Below are 23,077 nucleotides of genomic sequence, written 5' to 3' on the forward strand. Positions count from 1 at the left end.
CACTTTAGAAATCACCCAGACTCAGCCAGCTCTGGAAATTGAATGAAGCTTATATTTACAGCTTAGCTCAATAGACAAGCAGATATTTACAGTCTATACAGTTATAGACAGAAATAGACAAGGGAAAAGGGAATACAGAAACACAACAGCCCTCCCAGAAACCTGAGTCCCCAGGAGGGGCTCCCAACCACCCCTTTACCGTCCCCCTACCTCTCTCAACCTTACCCCAGTGCCAAGGAAGAACGGAGGTTGGGCCAGGGGGCTAGGAAGCAAAGTGGATTAGTCAGAGAAGCGGAGGCTGAGGTTAGAAAGAGAGATGCAGCTCGGAGCTCCCCAGCAGGAGAAGTTGTGCCTTATGTATGTTTTGATTATTGTTCTTATACATCTCAGCAAGCCTATGAGAGCAGTTGACATCAGCATTGTTTCCCTTTCACAGCCTGTAATCTAGTTCTTCTCACCAAAACATTCCAGCTAGCTTCAAACTAGCACATGGTTTGTCTTAGGCATGCGCTTAGGAGCACTTCTTGAAGAGTGAATTGAAGAGAGAGAATAAAAATCAGTGCACCCTTGGGAATGGCTGAGGGCAGCCTTGCAAAGCTCACATCCGGTTCCAGATTTAAAAGGTTGTTATCTAATGAGCATAAGCAATTACTTAGCTAATGAACACACACACACAAAAGCATGAGAAATGTGTTTCATCTGTAATGCCTGCTAGAAAGACATGGTTTTGAGCTTGAGGCTGCCCTTGGTTTAAGATTTGGGTCACTGCAGCGAGATTAATCTGGGGCATAAATCACAGGGGTTAGATTAGTGTTTGTTTTAATTGAATTCGCATTTCTTGCTCTCTTATCTCTAAATCTTGCAGCTTCTTAGCTTAGTCATAAACCAGAGAACAGAATGGGTTTAAACAGCCACCACTTCCCTCCTGAGCACTGTCAGCCCTCAGGCTTTATTTACCACTGGAAGGCAATTATGAAGTGGCACAATACAAGGAAGGTGTCTTCCTTCCCCTTTCCTGCAATGCAGGAATCACTCCACTGCCTTCTGCAGTTGCAGTGATTTTTATAATATGATCCAGTACAACTTTATTTAGCATTAGTCAGGGGTCTACCAGAAACAGGTGATGATATAGACTGGTTAGGGATGATTGTGTGTGTCTGTTGCTATTTCTGTGCAAGTTCAGGCTGTTTGTGAGCCTCTTTTTGTTTGGTGTGGGTCAAGGTCGAGAGAACAGAGATGAACACTATCTCTGTCCAGAGGAGCAAGATCTGTTCTTATGGATTTTTGTGTTGTGAAATTAAGGTGCAAACGAGATCATACATCACCACTAAACTATTTATTAAAGCATAAAGTTGGACAAAATAGAGGGAGAGAGAAGAGGGCGACAGTGAAAAAGAGAATGATGGAGAAGAAGAGAAAAAGCAGGGAAGGCAAAGAGCTGGGATCATATTACCCTCAGTCACAGATGGGGAGGGAGAGAGAGAGAGAAGGGTGCGTGGCTCAGGGATGATCTTCTGTGGAGTTCATCAGGGGTTCTTCTGGTGGTGGTGCAGCTCTGGTAGTCTCGTGGAGGTCCACTTGGTGGTCTGGTGGAAGCGCACACCTGGTGGTCTGGTGGGAGCACACACCTGGTGGTCTGGTGGGAGCGCACCCTTGGTGGTCTGGTGGGAGCACACACCTGGTGGTCTGGTGGGAGTGCACCTTGTCAGGCATTGCTCCTGCCTTTCATACAGTTGTCTGCTCGGTGCCCAGCTGCAGCTCCCCAGGGACTCTCCCTATGTATCCTCATGCATTCACAGGGATCCGGCGCCACTGGGGAGAGGGCCTCCACCCCCTCCCTGGCTGTACCTGCCCATACCCTGAATACACATCAGCCTTTTCTCTTCGGGGTAGCTGAGATAAGATGTAGGCCTCCTGGGCATTGCAGCCAGGCTGAGCTCCAGAAGTTTCCAAGGCGTTGTCTGCCCCTAGGCCCAAAATAGGCTTATACATGTTCTGCCTTGCCTGGACATGTTTTTCTGCCCATACCAGAGATAAACAGCATGGTGTTTAAAGAAGTGCTTATATATGGGACATACTGATGAAAGCAATTGGGAAGAAGGTTTTTGTGTGTGCAAAAATAGGTAAAAATTGCATACAGTATCACAGTATCACCAAGGTTGGAAGAGACCTCATAGATCATCAAGTCCAACCCTTTACCACAGAGCTCAAGGCCAGACCATGGCACCAAGTGCCACGTCCAATCCTGCCTTGAACAGCTCCAGGTGTGGTCTAACCAGTGCAGAGTACAGGAGCAGAATGACCTCCCTGCTCCTGCTGGCCACACCATTCCTGATGCAGGCCAGAATGCCACTGGCTCTCTTGGCCAGCTGGGCACACTGCTGGCTCATGTTCAGTTTCTGAATAATCTTAGCCCTGGTGTAACATCTTTGTTCTTTGTAGTCAAGAACATGGCACAGTTAAACCATTGCTAATTTCCTTTACATTTTTCCTGATGTAAAGAGTATAAAAGTACTCTTTATGGATACATTTCATCATGCCTAAGTTTCTACTCAAACAGCCTGCAGGAAATTAGACATCATAGTGGTTGTTTTTTCAGGTTTTCAGAGAAATGGTTGCCCTTCAGTGGGAGGCACAGCAGAATTACACACATGAAAAGGAAATACTGATTTCTCTCTTCTCATGAAAGAACTTCTTGCAGTTATGGCTATTATCAAATTGAGTTGAAGCTGTAGCTAACTAAGAACAATTAGTAAGAGGCATATACAGCCTCAAAAACACTGCCCCTTTTCTGTGGTCTCACAACAGCAGAGGTGAATTTTGGTCCTTAGTTTAGGTACAGACTTCTCTCTAGGGCTCTGTTTTACTTTGCATATTGCAGGAATTACACTCAGGAGGTTTCACTACACATGGAATATGTGGGATAAACAAAAGATGTCCAGAGTCAGAGAGCAAGACAAAGTGGCAACGTATGAAGGCTGTTGTGTGGATTGCTCTCTAAGGTTGGTAAGTAATTGCCTTCACTCCTGATGCTGAGGCTTAGGACAGATGAACAAATGTTCTTTAGACACTGAAAGCAAAGTTTTCCAAGAGGTTTCATGTTGGCCTAGCTCAGTCTCTCCTGAAACCCCAGGTGTTTTTCCCACTGGCTTTATTAGTATCTATTATGCAGTCCTCAAGACTTTTGAAAAACCCACTCATCTGCTTTGAGTGTGTTTGTTGACAGAAAATTCTGCTGCCTTTGAGAGGAAAAAGCTTCCTTTGTGGGGGAAAAAAAAACATTCAGGATGCTGCTTCTTTTTCTTTGCTCCATCTCCTTATCAGTTCTTGGATGTAAACACAGCTGTGACTGTCCAGTACCAGCAAATCCCTTCAGGTCTGCAGTGATCCAGAGAGGATTTCTCTTTGTATATGAAGCACTCAAGAGATGTTCCAGTCGCTCTTTGCTTTTTGAGATCAAAAGATGTCTCTGCATGGAGGCCTTCCTTGCTTAAATTCCTTTGCAACTCACTGAATTGTGCTTTAAATGAACTTTCACACACTGAGTGAGAAATCAACCCTCATGAGCCCAGAGGAAAGAATATGTTGTTTCTAAGCATTTTAACATGGTGGTCAAGTTGGGGCTAATGCTTCTAGGAACCTCCTTCAGTGTTCACTATTCCATCCTAAGCTCTGTGTTTGGAAATTCAATGCCTGCACTTCATTACCTTTCTAAATGGAAAACAACAGCATGTGTTCTCTGCATGCTAGAAAAGATCTGAATTTTCTCATATTGAACCTTAAAATAAAGGTCATGCTTGAGGCAGGAGTGAATTCTTGCATGTGTCAGCCCAAAATTTGAAAGCTTTAGAAAGTTATAAGCAACCACAAGTGAGGCAGTTTCCAATTGCATTTGAAACAGCAACAGCTGCTTTCTCTGTTGTTTGGAGAGGGACAGTGGGAGTTATAATGCTATATATATATAATATATATAATGCTATATATATAAAATGCAGTTTAGGAGGGACACTGAGATGCTTGAGCGTGTCCAGAGAAGGGCAACGAGGCTGGGGAGAGGCCTTGAGCACAGCCCTACGAGGAGAGGCTGAGGGAGCTGGGATTGGTTAGCCTGGAGAAGAGGAGGCTCAGGGGTGACCTTATTGCTGTCTACAACTACCTGAGGGGTGGTTGTGGCCAGGAGGAGGTTGCTCTCTTCTCTCAGGTGGCCAGCACCAGAACAAGAGGACACAGCCTCAGGCTGTGCCAGGGGAGATTTAGGCTGGAGGTGAGGAGAAAGTTCTTCCCTGAGAGAGTCATTGGGCACTGGAATGGGCTGCCCGGGGAGGTGGTGGAGTCGCCGTCCCTGGAGCTGTTCAAGGCAGGACTGGACGTGGCACTTGGTGCCATGGTCTGGCCTTGAGCTCTGTGGTAAAGGGTTGGACTTGATGATCTGTGAGGTCTCTTCCAACCTTGGTGATACTGTGTGAGATATATATATATATATATATATATATATATATATATAATGTTCAGGAGTAACTCAGCAATAGAGAGTAGTCACTGAGTCAAAGAGAAAATTGGTTTGGGTGGCAAATTGTCTTTATTCTCTTCTTCCAGGCAACCAGCAACAGAACAAGGGGACACAGTCTCAAGTTGTGCCAGGGGAAGTCTAGGCTGGATGTTAGGAGGAAGTTGTTGACAGAGAGAGTGATTGGCATTGGAATGGGCTGCCCAGGGAGGTGGTGGAGTCACCATCCCTGGAGGTGTTCAAGAAAAGCCTGGCTGAGGCACTTAGTGCCATGGTCTGGTTGAGTGGATAGGGCTGGGTGCTAGGTGGGCCTGGATGATCTTGGAGGTCTCTTCCAAGCTGGTTGATTCTATGATTCTTTGAAATATCTTCTTGGAACAGGGGTAAGATTGTGAGAAAGCCCAGCTATTGAGGTAGATTTAAGAAAAGGCAACAGTGAGAAGCCAAAGGAGACCGAGGGAGTCTAGAGGAATTTCTGAGAAAGGATTTTCTATCACCTCCTTGCAAGCGAATTGTTTTGGGACTGGAATTCACAGTTCTGTATTGCAGGGACTTAGTGAGGCTGGGGATTACCTCGCTCTGTGGTACCAAAATGCTCGGAGAGGTTCATGTGTGTCAGGCAAACATTATGGCAATTTTAGTGCTTTAGGGACTCTGCAGGAGTACATAAAAACCACCAAAGCCATCCAGCTGAATTTAAAACTTAATTATTGCCCCACTTCATAATATTGTCTCCCCCCAGTACTGCTTTAGAGGACCATGGGGTTAAAAGAAACCATTAATCTTCCTTAATGAAGCTATTTTATAGTAGGAGACAGAATGTCTTGCCCCTGTGGATTCTGTGATGGAGTTTTCATGAATGCTATGAATAGGGAAGTGGGGAATGAGTACTGGAGGAATAACACAGCAGAAAATGGGACAGGACCCAAAATGCTGATGGCAGGATGAACCTCCAACTCACAGGCCCTTACTGAGTTTGGCTAAAAGGAACATGACAGTCACGGAGGAAGAGGAGTGAGCCTTATTAAAAACTGAGTAAGCTGACTGTATAACAGTGTGTTTCCACCACAACTACTAATTACTGGAATGCCAGCAATTGCCAAAGCTTTTGCATAACTGAGACAAGAGCTCTCTTGAAAGCTGGGGCTGAAATTCTGCATCTTCCAGAGGAACTGGAAGCAGAACTGTGGTGGCAGAGTTTGAGTCTGCTTTAAACTGTCAAGGCTGATCCATATCCTTGAAGCTGCTTTTCCTGGGACAGTACTGCTTTATACTGTGATTAAACTGCATGCAAATATTTCAGTATTTCTGTGATTGTCCGACTGCAAATCATTCATTTTGCACTCATGAAAGGAAGAGGAATCATTTTCCTTAAAACAGAGCAAGGTTCAGTTCTCTCCTAGACCACAGCTCCTGTGGTTTCCAGTGCTTTGAGCACCATCAAGAGAGCCAGTGGCATCCTGGCCTGCATCAGGAATGGTGTGGCCAGCAGGAGCAGGGAGGTCATTCTGCCCCTGTACTCTGCACTGGTTAGACCACACCTTGAGTGCTGTGTTCAGCTCTGGGCCCCCCAGTTTAGGAGGGACATTGAGATGCTTGAGCGTGTCCAGAGAAGGGCAACGAGGCTGGGGAGAGGCCTTGAGCACAGCCCTATGAGGAGAGGCTGAGGGAGCTGGGATTGGTTAGCCTGGAGAAGAGGAGGCTCAGGGGAGACCTTATTGCTGTCTACAACTACCTGAGGGGAGGTTGTGGCCAGGAGGAGGTTGCTCTCTTCTCTCAGGTGGCCAGCACCAGAACAAGAGGACACAGCCTCAGGCTGCACCAGGGGAGATTTAGGCTGGAGGTGAGGAGAAAGTTCTTCCCTGAGAGAGTCATTGGACACTGGAATGGGCTGCCCGGGGAGGTGGTGGAGTCGCCGTCCCTGGGGCTGTTCAAGGCAGGATTGGACGTGGCACTTGGTGCCATGGTCTGGCCTTGAGCTCTGTGGTAAAGGGTTGGACTTGATGATCTGTGAGGTCTCTTCCAACCTTGGTGATACTGTGATACTGTGATACTGTGATCATTGACTGCCCAGAGCCAGGGCTGGCTGAGGAGGCAAGGATGGTCTTGCGGTTCTCCATCTTGTCTTTGTTTGACAATCCCTTTGGTAGAGATACTGAAGTGCTTTTCTTTCTCTATTTCTTACCTGCATCCTTGGCTGTAGAAGATGCTGGATGAGTGCCAGGACAGGCGGAGCTGCCAGTTTCTCCTCAATAGCCGACTCTTCGGTGCGGATCCGTGCCCTGGAACCGGCAAGTACCTCATCGTGTGGTACAAGTGCAGGCCAAGTAAGTATCTCACTACCAAATTTGTTTGCTCTGGCAAGATAAAAACGTTTTCACACTCAATACTCACCTTCTAGGACTTTTCATTCTCTTCCACTTTCATTGGAGCATTTCCTCTCTCCTCCTCACTTGCTGCTTTGCAGGGCTGCTGCTGCTTCAGCTCCTTCCTCCTCGCTGGCAGGCCAAGTTTGTAGGTTGTTTTCACAGGTGCCAGTGAAAGCCTTTGCCAATGCTGAGCTAACGATGCTGGTGGTGGGTGTGCTGCTCCTGTTCCCAACTGCTGCCGCCCTTCTGTCCCACTGGACTAGCGACCCTTGTCCCTTCTCTCACTGCCCCTCCACAGGCAGGAGGAGCTCTCTGCATGGGCAAAGACTTCAGACCTATGTGCCCGGGGCAGGTACTGGAGATGATGGTGCAATGTGAAGCTCACCAGGCAAAAACCATGCCATAAGCCAGCGTTTGATTGTTTCCAGATCAGCCTGGGAAATGTTAGCCTGTGTTGTGCGTGATCTCGTTAGCTGTGTTTAAATTAAATGGGGCCAGTGCCTGAATATTGAGTGTAACCATGCATGCTGTGGAGGATGAGCCTGTTGTCTTTGGCCCAGGATAGTCAACACCCCCTTGGCCCTACTAAGGAATTTGTAGCACAGCTTGGGCACCAATCTCTATCAGTTCTTAGGAAGCAAACACATCGATTTGGAGACAAATAGTCTTTGATGGTGGCCAAACTGTGACAACAGATTTCAGCTTGAAAACAGGAGCTGAGTCTGTTTGAGTTAATAGTCTGGACATGACATTTCAGATCAGCCTGAACTCAAGCCTTTTAGATGACAAAACTAACATGGTTCCACCAGCACCACATCAGCAAAATTTTTGGAGGAGAAGTAGAAAAAACCTGTTTGCACAGGGGAGAAAAAACATTCTGATTTCAGAAAGGGTTTGGAATGAAAGCAGAAACAGATCTGTGTCAGCAGCATTTTCTGTGCTTCTCCTGAGACTATTTGCCCTAGCATGCAGAGACCTGTGCAAATGAAGTGAAGGGATCTGGCAAGATCTGTAAGGAGTTCAAATGAAAAGTAGCTAAAGCAGCACCTGCATTTGTTGTGAGGCTTTCAAGAGTAATTGTATCATCATTTGTTGGGTGAGAAATGCATCTCCAAGAGAAGGGTGATTAACAGGATGTTCTGACAAGTCCTCCTGAACCTGCAGGTTTGGTATCAAAGCTTGCTTGAGAAATCTGACTATTGAGGCCTGTGCTGAACTTCTGAAGGTACTTCAGAATCTCATCTATGCATAAGTATTTATGGCTTGGCATTCTCTGCTAATTACAGATATGCTAGCAGAGGAGTGTGTGCTGGATAGGTGATTTTCCTGAGAGAGAGCAGGGGAAACTGCTTGAATACATTTCCCCAAGGCTGTTTTCAGGCAGCTACAGTTTTTCAGGGTGAAACAGGGAACCTGACACAAATTGTTGTTTCTTAGCTGTTGGCCAAACTTCTAATCAGAACCCTCTGGATTAATAATGAGGTTTGAAATAGGCAAGGATTGGTTTTGCACTGAGGTACCAGGACAGACTCAACCTTTTCTTGATGATTCAAAGCATTAATTGTGAGTCCCATGAATAGAATCTGGTGCTTGCCTGAGTTCAGTAAAGCCTTTTCCCCTTTCTGTAGAGAGAAGGTTAAAGACAGGACTGGAGAAGGATGGATCTATTGAATGCAAAATACAGGGCCTTGAAGCATTCTGGTGGGCTTTTGTGAGCACTGTTTATGAGCTGTAAACAGTTATATGTTAAAGAGCTGATTTCAAAAGCTGTGGTCCTATAAAGAGTTGACCTGCTCCAGAAAGTCTGAGCACACATAGTTGCAAATGAGGAGCAACAGAGACTTTTTGTCAAGAGCAGAGCTCACTTCCTGGCACATGGTTCCATCCATAACTTTATCAAAAGGCAAATGCAATTTTTTTGAGTTCTGCTCCTGAATTTGTCCTTTTTAACTGTAGATGTGACAGAAGTGCTTTAATAAAAAAGTGTTTGAGGTCTCAGTTGTCTTCTAGAGACATCTATTGCTTTCTCTTGCTTATTGAGGGAGCCAGTTGTGACCATTCTCCTGAAGAAACTGCTGATATAGGTAGAATGAAAGTAAGTTTTCCTGTGTACAAGTATGATAGGTGCCTTGGAAACTGGCCTGCAGAATTTGCCCAGGATGCCTTTAACATAAAATAATGTCATCCAATGCCTCCCACTCTGAGTTACACCAGAGCCTCAAACAGGTCCCTGAATAGAATCATAGAATAAATCAAGCAGGCTGGAAGAGAACTCCAAGATCATCCAGTCCAACCTAGCACCCAGCCCTAGCCAGTCAACCAGGCCATGGCACTAAGTGCCTCATCCAGGCTTTTCTTCAACACCTCCAGGGACTGTGACTCCACCACCTCCCTGGGCAGCCCATTCCAATGCCAATCACTCTCTCTGACAACAACTTCCTCCCAACATCCAGCCTAGACTTCCCCCGGCACAACTTGAGACTGTGTCCCCTTGTTCTGTTGCTGGTTGCCAACCCCCACCTGACTACAACCTCCCTTCATGTAGTTGTAGACAGCAATGGGGTCCCCCCTGAGCCTCCTCTTCTCCAGGCTAAACACCCCCAGCTCCCTCAGCCTCTTCTCATAGGATTTGTGCTCCAGGCCCCTCACCAGCTTTGTTGCCCTTCTCTGGACACATTCCAGCACCTCAACATCTCTCTTGAATTGAGGGGCCCAGAACTGGACACAGCACTCAAGGTATAGCCTGAGCAGTGCTGAGCACAGGGGAAGAATAACCTCATGTGTCCTACTGGCCACACTGCTCCTGATGCAGGCCAGGATGCTCTTTTGGCCACCTGGGCACACTGTAGTTATCTAAAATGAAAGACTTCCTTGAAAGAAAGCACAAGTGAAGTCAGTGGCATTTACTTGTACCGCTGCTGAAGAATTACTGGATGGTGCAGTCATTGCCTCTGGCCACTGTCACTGCAGTTCTGCCTCTCTGACATTGCAGTCATTTGAATTGCAGTGGTTTCGGTGCTCAGTGGCCATGTGGAGTTCACCTGGGAGGCAAGGTGCTATTTTGGTTTCTCATGGGTAGAATTTCAAGGAGATGTGGGACAGCAAATCGTGCTGGGACTAGAAGCCCCTACTTTTCCAAATGGTGGGGCTGCAGGAAACAGTGCAGTGAGGGGAATCTCTCCTGCATTAATTGCTCTGAGGCTGTTTCTGATAGAAGCATGGAAGACTCCTACAGAAATTTGGGGTTCAAGCATTGGAATTTACTTCTATAAAATCAAAGAAAGAGTTGAGACATGTGTTGATTAAGTAGAAAGAGTGAAAAATTCTATAGCTTGTGTGGTTTTTGGGAAGTCTTGTCTGCCACAACAAGCACCTGGCCAAGCTGGCAGCTCGTGGCTTGGACAGATTCACTCTGTGCTGGGTCAAGAACTGGCTGGATGGCAGAGCCCAGAGAGTGGTGGTGAATGGTGCCACATCCAGTTGGCAGCTGTCACTAGTGGTGTGCCCCAGGGATCAGTGCTGGGCCCAGTCCTGTTTAACACCCCCTCTGGGTGAGGGGACTGAGTCCAGCATCAGTGAATTGGCAGATGACATTAATCTAGGAGCAGATGTGGAGCTATTGGAAGGTAGGAGAGGCCTGCAGAGGGACCTGGACAGGCTGGATGGGTGGGCAGAGGCCAATGGGATGAGATTGAACAAGGCCAAGTGCAGAGTTTTGCACTTTGGCCACAACAACCCCAAACAGCACTACAGGCTGGGACCAGAGTGGCTGGAGAGCAGCCAGGAGGAAAGGGACCTGGGGGTGCTGGTAGACAGCAGGCTGAAGATGAGCCAGCAGTATGCCCAGGTGGCCAAGAGAGCCAATGGCATCCTGGCCTGCATCAGGAACAGTGTGGCCAGTAGGACAAGAGAGGTTATTCTTCCCCTGTACTCAGCACTGGTCAGGCCACACCTTGAGTGCTGTGCCCAGTTCTGGGCCCCTCAATTCAAGAAAGATGTTGAGGTGCTGGAAGGTGTCCAGAGAAGGGCAACAAAGCTGGTGAGGGGCCTGGAGCACAAACCCTATGAGGAGAGGCTGAGGGAACTGGGGGTGTGCAGCCTGGACAAGAGGAGGCTCAGGGCAGAGCTCATTGCTGTCTACAACTACCTGAAGGGAGGTTGTAGCCAGGTGGAGGTTGGTCTCTTCTGCCAGGCAACCAGCAACAGAACAAGGGGACACAGTCTCAAGTTGTGCTGGGGGAGGTCTAGACTGGATGTTAGGAGGAAGTTGTTGTCAGAGAGAGTGATTGGCCTTGGAATGGGCTGCCCAGGGAGGTGGTGGAGTCACCATCCCTGGAGGTGTTCAGGAAAAGCCTGGCTGAGGCACTTAGTGCCATGGTGTAGTTGACTGGCTAGGGCTGGGTGCTAGGTTGGACTGGCTGATCTTGGAGGTCTCTTCCAACCTGCTTGGTTCTATGGTTCTTGTGTTAAGTCTTGTGTTAATCGTGATCCACTCTGGTTCAAGGAATGGTTCTGGGATCTTGCAGACACTCATTTTGTGTGTAAAGGACTCTGATATGTGCATGGGAATGCTTTGAAATGCCAAATATTTGGCAGTCCTGAGTTTTCTCTGTGCCTGTAAATAAACAGTATACTCTGCCTGCGTGCACTTTCAAGGTGTAGGCTGTTTGAGGAGAGCAGAAATAATAAAATGCTCTATTCTGTCTCAGTTTGTGACAAACCTATTATGATTGTGGCTTATTTATTGCTCCTGCATTATTTGAGAGCCAACATTCATCAAAGCATATAGAGGCTTAGCTTTCATTTTATTTTCTCATAGGTTTTAGGCCTTAAATTTTGATATGTGCCAACTCTTGGGAAGATGTTTAAAAACACAGGTCTCAGCAGAATCATAGAATCAGCCAGGTTGGAAGAGACCTCCAAGATCACAGTATCACAGTATTATCAGGGTTGGAAGAGACCTCACAGATCATCAAGTCCAACCCTTTAGCACAGAGCTCAAGGCCAGACCATGGCACCAAGTGCCACGTCCAGTCCTGCCTTGAACAGCTCCAGGGACGGCGACTCCACCACCTCCCCGGGCAGCCCATTCCAGTGTCCAATGACTCTCTCAGGGAAGAACTTTCTCCTCACCTCCAGCCTAAATTTCCCCTGGCACCGCCTGAGGCTGTGTCCTCTTGTTCTGGTGCTGGCCACCTGAGAGAAGAGAGCATCCAGTCCAACCTAGCACCCAGCCCTAGCCAGTCAACTAGACCATGGCACTTGTGCTTGTAAAGGTGGAGTTCCTCTGCAAATCACCCTGCTCTCTGTAGTCTCAGTGGTCAGCCCTTAGAGGGATTCCATAGGTCAGGGTTGGGTCTGGTTGCTGTAGCCCTGAAGCCTGAAGTTGTCCTCTGTCAGTGTAAATGTCAACTGCCATTTAGCACTGGCCAGGGTTGGTTTGAATATGGCCACCCTATTTTAGAGGCTAAAGAGGTTGATGAGGATGGCTGTGGGCTGTGCCATGCCACCTGTGCTCCGCACCAAAGGATTGGCACATTTAACTTGGCAGGGCCAGAGCAGCCAGAGATCCATACCTAATGCTCAGCACAGGGAAGCTTAGAATCAAACCCTGCACACACAGAGGACCTCAATCTCCAGGGTACCTTTCAGGACCATTAAAAATTGCACACAAATCCAATTGTTCCTCAGGTACCACGTTGATTTGATTTAGACCCATTAAGTGTAATTACCGGCTAGACTGCAGGAACATCTCATTAGAGGGAACTGACAGACTATTTAATTGCTCTAACATGAACTTACTCTGAGATCTGGATTCACCACTATTATTCAAACAATTCAGAGTTTGTGCATTTCCCCCACCCCCCGTTTTAGAGTTAGAGAAACGTGTGAAATGGTTTCTTCTTGGAAACTAGGAAATATTTGTTCTGTGTGCCAGACTTTGCAGAAGGTCTGTATGGTCTAGTCCTGAGTGGGAAAAGGATCTATGAGACTACCCAAGTCACCTCTCTATGCCCCAGAAATACCTTTGAGGCTGGTTTTACTGGGATTGTTCACTGCTCTGGGCTACTGTACATGTGCTAGTTTGAAGCTACCTGGAATGTTTTGATGAGAAGAACTAGATTACAGGCTGTGAAAGACAAACAATGGTGATGTCTACTTCCCTCATAGGCTTGCTGAGATGTGTAAGAACAAGAATCAAAACACAGATAAGGCACTACTGCTGGGGTGCTCCAAGCTGCATCTCTCTCTAACATCACCCTCCATTTCTCTGAATTATCCACTTTGCTTCCTAACCCCCTGGCTGAACCTCCATTCTTCCCTGGGACTGGGGTAAAGTTGAGAGGGGCAGGGGGAAGGTGAATGGGTGGTTGAGAGCCCCTCCTGGGGACTCAGGTTTCTGGGAGGGGAGTTGTGTTTCTGTATTCCCTTTTACCTTGACTATTTCTGCATATAACTGTATAGACTATAAATATCTGCTTCTGTATTATGCTAAGCTGTAAATAATAAGCTTCATTCAATTGTCAGAGCTGGCTGAGTCTAGTCTGAGTGATTTCCAAAGTATTGGGGGACAGGTAACACCCAAACCATCATAATACAAGCAAAGATCAGTCTATCCCTGTACAGCATCTGCTTGCCCAAAGTGTTTTTGGTTATTTTTTCGGGCTTTGCTACTTCAAAAGTGCCAATGCTCCTGAACAAAATGGAGACATAAGCATCTGCCTTACTCTGCAGCGAGATTACTTATGATGAGATGTGTTGTCTGACCATTTGCTGGCAGTGCTGTTGAGAAAGGAGTGGGCTCCTGCCCTGCTTTAATGTCTTTCCCCATGCTGGGGACTGAGTGGCTGAGAGCAGCCAGGAGGAAAGGGACCTGGGGGTACTGATAGATAGTAGGCTGAAGATGAGGCAGCAGTGTGCCCAGGTGGCCAAGAGAGCCAATGGCATCCTGGCCTGTATCAGGAACAGTGTGGCCAGCAGGACAAGGGAGGTTATTCTGCCCCTGTACTCAGCACTGGTCAGGCCACCCCTGGAGTGCTGTGTCCAGTTCTGGGCTCCTCAATTCAAGAGAGATGTTGAGGTGCTGGAAGGTGTCCAGAGAAGGGCAACAAAGCTGGTGAGAGGCCTGGAGCACAAACCCTATGAGGAGAGGCTGAGGGAGCTGGGGGTGTTTAGCCTGGAGAAGAGGAGGCTCAGGGCAGACCTCATTGCTGTCTACAACTACCTGAAGGGAGGCTGTAGCCAGGTGGGGGTTGGGCTCTTCTCCCAGGCACCCAGCAGTAGAACAAGGGGACACAGTCTCAAGTTGTGCTGGGGGAGGTCTAGGCTGGATGTTAGGAGGAAGTTGTTGTCAGAGAGAGTGATTGGCATTGGAATGGGCTGCCCAGGGAAGTGGTGGAGTCACCATCCCTGGAGGTGTTCAAGAAAAGCCTGGCTGAGGCACTTAGTGCCATGGTCTGGTTTATTGGCTAGGGCTGGGTGCTAGGTTGGACTCGATGATGTTGGAGGTCTCTTCCAACCTGGTTGATTCTATGATTCTCTCATGTAGTCCCTTTCTCTTGTCTCCTCTTCTGCCATTCCCATCCTGGGTATGCTGTCCCCTTTTCAGCTCTGAACAGCCTTCCAAAGCGCTATAGTAGTATTTTCCTTTCATCCCATTGTACAGTTGCTACTTTATCTTATGACTTGGACTCTGGGACGCAAAGTTCTACATCCATGGTATCACCAAGGTTGGAAGAGACCTCACAGATCATCAAGTCCAACCCTTTACCACAGAGCTCATAAGGTTTTTTCCAATAAGTTTTTTTCCCTCCCCAATTATTATTATTATTTTAATTTGATTTTAAAATGCTCTGTGAAACAGCTGGATGTGATAGTTGGGGGCTGGTGGGTGCAAAGCCTGTCTGTATTAACTGTCCCAGAGATGTAACAAAGTGTAAATCTAAACGTTGCTGCTCTCCCCTGCTATTCACAAATGTAAGCCTAAAGACTTTGAAGTTTCCACAAGCCCGGATTGTGACCTGGGCTCCAATTGCAGCACAAATCCCTCTGTAACAATACAAAAACATATCTCTGAAAGGCACATCAAGGCTCTGAGAAATCCATCTGGAAAGGAAACCTGCGTTTGCTGGCAAAGGGTGAAGTGGCAAAAGTTTGTACGGGGGTCAAAGGAATAAAGGGGGTAAGGGAGGTCACTTTGTTCTACTTCAGAGCTTGTAGCTTTGATTTATGGGAAAACTTTTGTGCTGAAAATCGACCTGGACACATGTATTGAAGAGAGCAGGCAGTCATTCTCTCCAGTGTAGATTCAATTCTAATCTGAGAGGCCCAGCTAATTCTTGTGAAATGTTAATGACTTTCATTCTTTCCTTTTATTATCCCCTCGCTGTACTTTAGAACCTGTACAGACATAAGGACACCATTACTTGGGGCAGAGGTTTTCCAGCTATGAAAGGACTGCAAAGAGTCATCCTCTTGTGGTAGTGGTTCACAGTTGCTGGTGAATGTGAGGGTGTCTTATGTCAGCTAATTCACTGATTCAGGGGAATTAGTCAGTTCTGCTCATCACGTTTCAGTTGGATTGGCTGAAAAGTATGGAAAGGAGGTTGCAGAGGGGCTCTATAGGCTTGTGGTGAATGTATCTAGTTCACCTTTTAGTGAGGTTGTAGCCAGGTGGGGGGTGGTCTCTTCTGCCAGGCAACCAGCAACAGAACAAGGGGACACAGTCTCGAGTTGTGCCAGGGGAAGTCTAGGCTGGATGTTAGGAGGAAGTTGTTGTCAGAGAGAGTGATTGGCATTGGAATGGGCTGCCCAGGGAGGTGGTGGAGTCACCGTCCCTGGAGGTGTTCAAGCCAAGCCTGGCTGAGGCACTTAGTGCCATGGTCTAGATGACTGGATAGGGCTGGGTGCTAGGTTGGACTGGGTGATCTTGGAGGTCTCTTCCAACCTGGTTGATTCTATGATTCCTTTGGTGTAATCTAGCGTGGGCTCTGCCACTGACTTTGCTGGCCAAGGGTAATACCTTTTCTGTTAAATTCAGTGAACGCTGCAGAAGAAGCACATCTTCAGTGCTTGCAATCTCTAGGCAGGGTTTGCAAAATGCTATGAGAAAAGTGGAGAGCTGTGAGAAGAGCAGAGTTACTGCAGAAATTTCAGACCAGAGTAGGGAGAGACCTGAATGTTACTCTAGTGACTGGTTTTAGTGCTGGAATGGACTAAAAGTTTGTGCTAGTTTGAAGCTAGCTAGAATGTTTTGGTGAGAGGGACTAGATCACAGGCTGTGAAAGGAAAACAATGATATCTACTTCACTCATAGGCTTACTGAGAGATACAAGAAGAAGAATCAAAATATAGGTAAGGTACTTCTGCTGGGGAGCTCCAAGCTGCGTTTCTCTCTCTAACCTCTCTGCCATTTCTCTGACTAATCCACTTTGCTTCCTAACCCCCCTGGCCGAACCTCCATTCTTCTTTGGGACTGGGGTAAGATTGAGAGGGGTAGGGAGAAGGTGATGGGGCAGTTGGGAGCCCCTCCTGGGGACTCAGGTTTCTGGGAGGGCTGTTGTGTTTCTGTATTCCCTTTTCCCTTGTCTATTTCTGTCTATGACTGTATAGACTGTAACTATCTGCTTGTACATTGTGCTAGCTGTAAATATAAGCTTCATTCAATTTCCAGAGCTGGCTGAGACTAGTCTGGGTGATTTCCAAAGTGTGGGGGGGTGGGGAACAGCCAAACCATCACACAGTTGAGTAGTTATTGACCCTTTCAGAAAAGCATTAATCCCCTTGATAAGACAGGTTTATTGGTGGCAGGAGAAGTTCACTGTATTGTTAGTTACATTGCTTTTTTGGTGGGCCAGGATTTCCAAAGCACCACAATGGAGTGAGGGTTGTTTAATGGGCACATCCTTCTGGCCCAGCCACCGAGGCAACAGAATAAGCCTTTTGCCTCCTGCATTCATCAGCTTGCCCTTGCTTATCTGTATTATTTCAAACCTCTAAGGTGGCCCAGGGAGTGGAAATTTATAAGGCCACTGAACCTCAGGCAGTAAATGAAAAGATATAAAAACAAGAATCCCATCAATAACAAAGGATGCATCCATCAATCTACAATCAGGGGCAGAGAAACTTTAATGCTCACAACTAATATTATTTTAAGCTATTGATGCACAGATATTTTCAGGTGCTGTCAAATAGCACTATCTCTGTAGCACACTTATCACTTGACTGGCAGGAGTGGTATCACATGCTGACATGTGAATGCATTGTCAGCATCTGCAGAGATTATTGTCAGACCCTCTGTGATGGTTTGGGTGTTCCCTGCCCCTCCACACTTTGGAAATCACCCAGACTAGACTCAGCCAGCTCTGGACATTTGAATGAAGCTTATATTTACAGCTTAGCTCAATATACAAGCAGATATTTACAGTCTATACAGTTATAGACAGAAATGTAGAATGTAATACAGAAACACAACAGCCCTCCCAGAAACCTGAGTCCCCAGGAGGGGCTCCCAATTGCCTTTCCACCTTCTCCCCCCCACCTCTCAATCTTACCCCATTTACAAGGAAGAATGGAGGTTTGGCCAGGGGGTTAGGAAGCAAAGTGGATTAATCAGAGAGACAGCAGAGAGGCTAGAGAGAGAAATTCAGCTCTGAGCTCTCCAGCAGAAGAAGCAGTAGTGACTCCTTTATCTATGTTTGGATTCTCTCAGCAAGGCTATGAGCGAAGTAGACATCCTTCTGTTTTCTTTTTCACAGCCTGTAATCTAGTTCTTCTCACCAAAACATTCTAGCTAGCTTCAAACTGGCACACCCTGCCCCCACAGAAAAGGACACTGCTGCTCTCCTGGGAGAGTGATAATAATAATCAACTGAAAAAAGTTTTCTTTCAAACTTTGTCAGTCAGCCCTGATTGACTTGAGAAGGAGCTAGTGAAGACCAGGGTGCTTTCTACTGCTGTAGATGGAAAGATTCTGTTTGCTGGATCAGGTATGCAGATGTGAACTACTAAACAAGATGGATTGTGAAATTGTCCTAAGCTGTATAAATCAGAGAGCTATGACTTTTATAGATCTTCTTCATTCATTGTCATTTAAACATCCTGTGCCGTGCTGGGAAAAAAAAAACCAAGGGTAACTCCCTCCTTTTAAGCCATTAATTTTTAGTGAAGGATGAAGAAAGGCTATACCACAGTCTTTCTGTTCTGGAACTGGTGAGTCAACAGCATTTGCAGCAGGAGATGAGAGCCTCTGCCCTTGCGTACTTCACAGTATCACAGTATCACAGTATCATCAGGGTTGGAAGAGACCTCACAGATCATCAAGTCCAACCCTTTACCACAGAGCTCAAGGCCAGACCATGGCACCAAGTGCCACGTCCAGTCCTGCCTTGAACAGCCCCAGGGACGGCGACTCCACCACCTCCCCGGGCAGCCCATTCCAGTGTCCAATGACTCTCTCAGGGAAGAACTTTCTCCTCACCTCCAGCCTAAATCTCCCCTGGCACAGCCTGAGGCTGTGTCCTCTTGTTCTGGCGCTGGCCACCTGAGAGAAGAGAGCAACCTCCTCCTGGCCACAACCACCCCTCAGGTAGTTGTAGACAGCAATAAGGTCTCCCCTGAGCCTCTTCTTCTCCAGGCTAACCAATCCCAGCTCCCTCAGCCTCTCCTCGTAGGGCTGTGCTCAAGGCCTCTCCCCAGCCTTGTTGCCCTTCTCTGGACACGCTCAAGCATCTCAATGTCCCTTTTAAACTGGAGGGTCCAGAATTGAACACAATACTCAAGGTGTGGTCTAACCAGTGCAGAGTACAGGGGCAGAATGACCTCCCTGCTCCTGCTGACCACACCATACTTCAGGAGATCCAGCTTTTCCTTAGGCGTTGTGGGCTTTGGCTGCTGCCTGGCACAGAAGTGATCAGGACACTTTCTCCCTAGAAGAGCCAAAGGCATGTCACAATAAACAAAAATAAAACAAGTTTTAAGAAATCAAGCCCACGAAGCTAAAACTTTGCACAGTCTTACTGTGGTAAAGGCTTGCATCTCTGAAAGACAGATGTCGAGATTTTCTGGTGTACTAGTGAAGGACTGTGAGAAGAAAAGCATGCCACAAAAATAACACACTTGTAAACTCATTTGAGATGCTGCAATGGCATCCTGGCCTGGCTCAGGAACAGTGTGGCCAGCAGGACGAGGGAGGTTATTCTTCCCCTGTACTCAGCACTGGTCAGGCCACACCTTGAGTGCTGTGTCCAGTTCTGGGCCCCTCAATTCAAGAGAGATGTTGAGGTGCTGGAAGGTTTCCAGAGAAGGGCAACAAAGCTGGTGAGAGGCCTGGAACACAAAGCTGCTGGGGAGAGGCTGAGGGAGCTGGGGTTGTTTAGCCTGGAGAAGAGGAGGCTCAGGGGTGACCTCATTGCTGTCTACAACTACCTGAAGGAAGGTTGTAGCCAGCTGGGGCTTGGTCTCTTCTCCCAGACAACCAGCAATAGAACAAGGGGACACAGTCTCAAGTTGTGCCAGGGGAGGTCTAGGCTGGATGTTAGGAGGAAGTTGTTGTCAGAGAGAGTGATTGGCATTGGAATGGGTTGCCCAGAGAGGTGGTGGAGTCACCATCCCTGGAGGTGTTCAAGAAAAGCCTGGATGAGGCACTTAGTGCCATTGTGTAGTTGACTGGCTAGGGCTGGGTGCTAGATTGGACTGGCTGATCTTGGAGGTCTCTTCCAAACTGGTTGATTCTGTGACTAGTGTGTATATTTTGATATTGTTCTCTTTTTCCTCCTTAAACAACCATTTACTTCTGCCTGTCCCAGAGGAAAGTGCAGCTAGGTGCATCTGAACTCTACTTTGCAAGTGAAATGTAGCAGTTAATTTGCAGCCCTGGCAGCCTCTTCACAGCAGAATGCAAAAAGATAACTACCTCAAAGTAATGAAAGTGACAGTGGGGAAAGTGAAAGTGACAGTGGGGAAAGGTGCCTTTTAAACACTGCAAATTGGATGGGTGCATCAGGAGTGCAGTATTAAAGGAATCTGACAAGGTCCTTTGCAAAGAACAATCTTCCTGCTTGTCAAAGTGGTTTCAGGCCTCCAAACCCTGGCACTTTTGAGTTTCCAGGGTACTTCTGAAGTTGGGAAACTGCCTGTTTGATAAAACTCTGGACTGTGATCCGAGCTGTGTCTTTCAGAGCTTCAGATTAGCTTCCACAGAGGTGAGCAGTGCGCTCCATGCCACTGAGGCTAGCAAACTTCAAGCTTTAAAGGTGAAATTGCAGCATCTTCACAAAATGTTTCTTGAAGGAAAATTGAGCTTTAAATAGAGTTAAAGCATATTTCTGTGCAAATACATGAATTGGTGATATTCTCACTTTTTGTTATGTCCAAATTAAAGGGGCTGATCACTTTTAGATCCTGGCTGTTGAAATGACGGAACGATCAGGTAGTCCACAGCTTAAGTGCTTGTGAGAGAGTCAGGGGAAAGGTTGTGCTTGAGGACATTGAAGAACTTTGCTGTTCTGGAAAGGTTTCCTCCACCCAGTAGAGCCTAAGTGAATGCTGGCTTGAACAGTATGAACTTATGAAAAGCCTGAGGTGAACTGAAAGTTATCTATCATTAGTAGCAGGTTTACCTGGATGAGGAGGAAGCTCTGGAACTCAGGATATGTTGACATGGTTTAATGGCCATGGTAGTTGTTAGGTCAACAGTTTGCCTTAATGATCTTAAAGCTCTTTTCCAACAGAAACGATGATAGTGAACAGTTATGAATGTCAAGCATGAAATGTTCTTTATGTGGTGTGCAGTTGTGATGGTTTGGGTGTTCCCCCACACACACTTTCTAAATCACCCAGACTAGACTCAGCCAGCTCTGGAAATATGAATGAAGCTTATATTTACAGCTAGCACAATATACAAGCAGATATTTACAGTCTATACAGTTATAGACAGAAATAGACAAGGTAAAAGGGAATACAGAAACACAACAGCCCTCCCAGAAACCTGAGTCCCCAGGAGGGGCTCCCAACCACCCCTTCACCTTCCCCCTGCCCCTCTCAACCTTATCCCAGTCCCAAGGAAGAATGGAGGTTTGGCCAGGGGGGTTAGGAAACAAAGTGGATTAGAAAAAAAATGGAGGGTGAGGTTAGTGATGCAGCTCAGCCAGCAGCAGAAGTGAGACTGCTTTATCTATGTCTTGCTTTATGTTTTTATACCTCTCAGCAAGCCTATGAGTGCAGTAGACATCACCTTTGTTTTCCTTTCACAGCCTGTAATCTGATTCTTCTCACCAAAACATTCTAGCTAGCTTCAAACTAGCACAGCAGTGGAGCAGATAAAAGAGCTGGCATGAATGTGAGCAAGGCAAAAATTTGGCTAAAGAGAATTTACTGCCTTACATGGAGAGCAGTTTGTTTCTAAAGCAGCATCTTGGGTGCAGCCTCGCTAACTTAACTGTTAAAAACTAGATAAGATAATCTTCTGTGCCAAAAAGTTCTGCCCTGATAAGCAGTGGGCAAAATGATGTTTCCTACAAAATATGTTTGCTCAGATCCTCAACCCTAAGCTTAAATCCTTTAAGATTTTGTCAAGAAGAGAGATTTCACAGTATCACAGTCTCACCAAGGTTGGAAGAGACCTCACAGATCATCAAGTCCAACCCTTTACCACAGAGCTCAAAGCCAGACCATGGCACCAAGTGCCACGTCCAATCCTGCCTTGAACAGCTCCAGGGACGGCGACTCCACCACCTCCCCGGGCAGCCCATTCCAGTGTCCAATGACTCTCTCAGGGAAGAACTTTCTCCTCACCTCCAGCCTAAATCTCCCCTGGCACAGCCTGAGGCTGTGTCCTCTCGTTCTGGTGCTGGCCACCTGAGAGAAGAGAGCAACCTCCTCCTGGCCACAACCTCCCCTCAGGTAGTTGCAGACAGCAATAAGGTCTCCCCTGAGCCTCCTCTTCTCCAGGCTAACCAATCCCAGCTCCCTCAGCCTCTCCTCGTAGGGCTGTGCTCAAGGCCTCTCCCCAGCCTCGTCGCCCTTCTCTGGACACGCTCAAGCATCTCAATGTCCCTCCTAAACTGGGGGGCCCAGAACTGAACACAGCACTCAAGGTGTGGTCTAACCAGTGCAGAGTACAGGGGCAGAATGACCTCCCTGCTCCTGCTGACATGTACTTCCAGCTCTTTGATCTGGGAAATGGGATTAACCATTTTGCACTGATTATGTGCATTTTAATTGGGGAAAAAAAATCATCAATTTTTCCATGAATTCTGTTGAAAAATGCAATTTTAGGTAAGGTAGACCTCTGGCATTCATATGCTCCATCACTTTGTTCTACAGAAAATCCTTTCTAGGAGCTTACTTCCCTAAGGTCTTTCAGAGGTTGAGCCAACTGATGTTTAGTTTTGTGCCTCTCATTCGTGACCATTCAGAAAGCTGTTGTGGAACATAGGTGAAAATGTTGTTAAGACACTGGGTAAATGTATCTACTACAGGTCAGTACTTTAATATTCTTGTACCCATCCTGTAATTACAAAAGGTCTTCTCATCCACTGTGTTGTTTGAAAGAGACCCTTTTTCTCCATTAGAAACCTTTCTCATTGTTTTCCTGTAATTGTTCTAGCTATGTTATAACCATGGCATATAATGACCTTTAAAAATGTGCCTAGAAAAGCCTGCAGCTGTTCCCTCCTTAGTTTCTCTCCACTGAGTTCTATTTAAGCCAGTGTCTCTGAAAACAGGCAGTAATAAAAGGGATATTATCCTTAGCAAATATCTTAATCGTGGCAAATCTCTGTTGCCCTACAAATGACTGCACGGGGGGATTAGAGTTGAGTAAGCCATTTGCTGAATATCGCTGCCACCTTTCCTAGGCCATTTAAGCATGTTTAATTTTTCAGGGTGAAACATGAAACCCACTAATACAAATGTTTGCATTTGGGCTGAATTATATCCAGACTGTAACAGTTACAGCAGCCTTAGGACCGGATTCTGCCCCATCTGAAGGAGGCCAGTTCTGCTTGGGAGAGTGAGAGGGAAAAAGGCAGATTCATTCCCAGACCCAGCTCCCTTATGTCACTTATGCTGCCTTGGCTCTTTTCAATATTTATGTGAAGTTGTTATGGGTTGAAATACCAGAAAATACATAGATGATGCTTAGCTCTTTACTTTGTTTTCTATTAATCACAGCCTTTACCATAGTCCGATGCCTGTGAGC

At 46.8% G+C, this 23,077-nt stretch overlaps 2 protein-coding genes across 2 annotated transcripts in view; both read left to right on the top strand.

Annotated features, from left to right (window-relative positions):
* The window catches only part of GCFC2 (GC-rich sequence DNA-binding factor 2), a 988,578-nt gene that overhangs the window by 140,471 nt on the left and 825,030 nt on the right, over nt 1-23,077 (top strand). The window lies entirely within an intron of this gene.
* Nucleotides 1-23,077, top strand: part of LOC135176615 (protein eva-1 homolog C-like) — a 114,937-nt gene that overhangs the window by 86,471 nt on the left and 5,389 nt on the right. The window contains exon 4 of the mRNA XM_064145735.1: nt 6,711-6,834. Coding sequence (XP_064001805.1) covers nt 6,711-6,834 — 124 coding nt within the window. The remainder of the gene's footprint in view (nt 1-6,710; nt 6,835-23,077) is intronic.

The sequence above is a fragment of the Pogoniulus pusillus genome, chromosome 7 (genome assembly GCF_015220805.1).
Source record: "Pogoniulus pusillus isolate bPogPus1 chromosome 7, bPogPus1.pri, whole genome shotgun sequence".
NCBI classification, from domain to species: Eukaryota; Metazoa; Chordata; class Aves; order Piciformes; family Lybiidae; genus Pogoniulus; species Pogoniulus pusillus.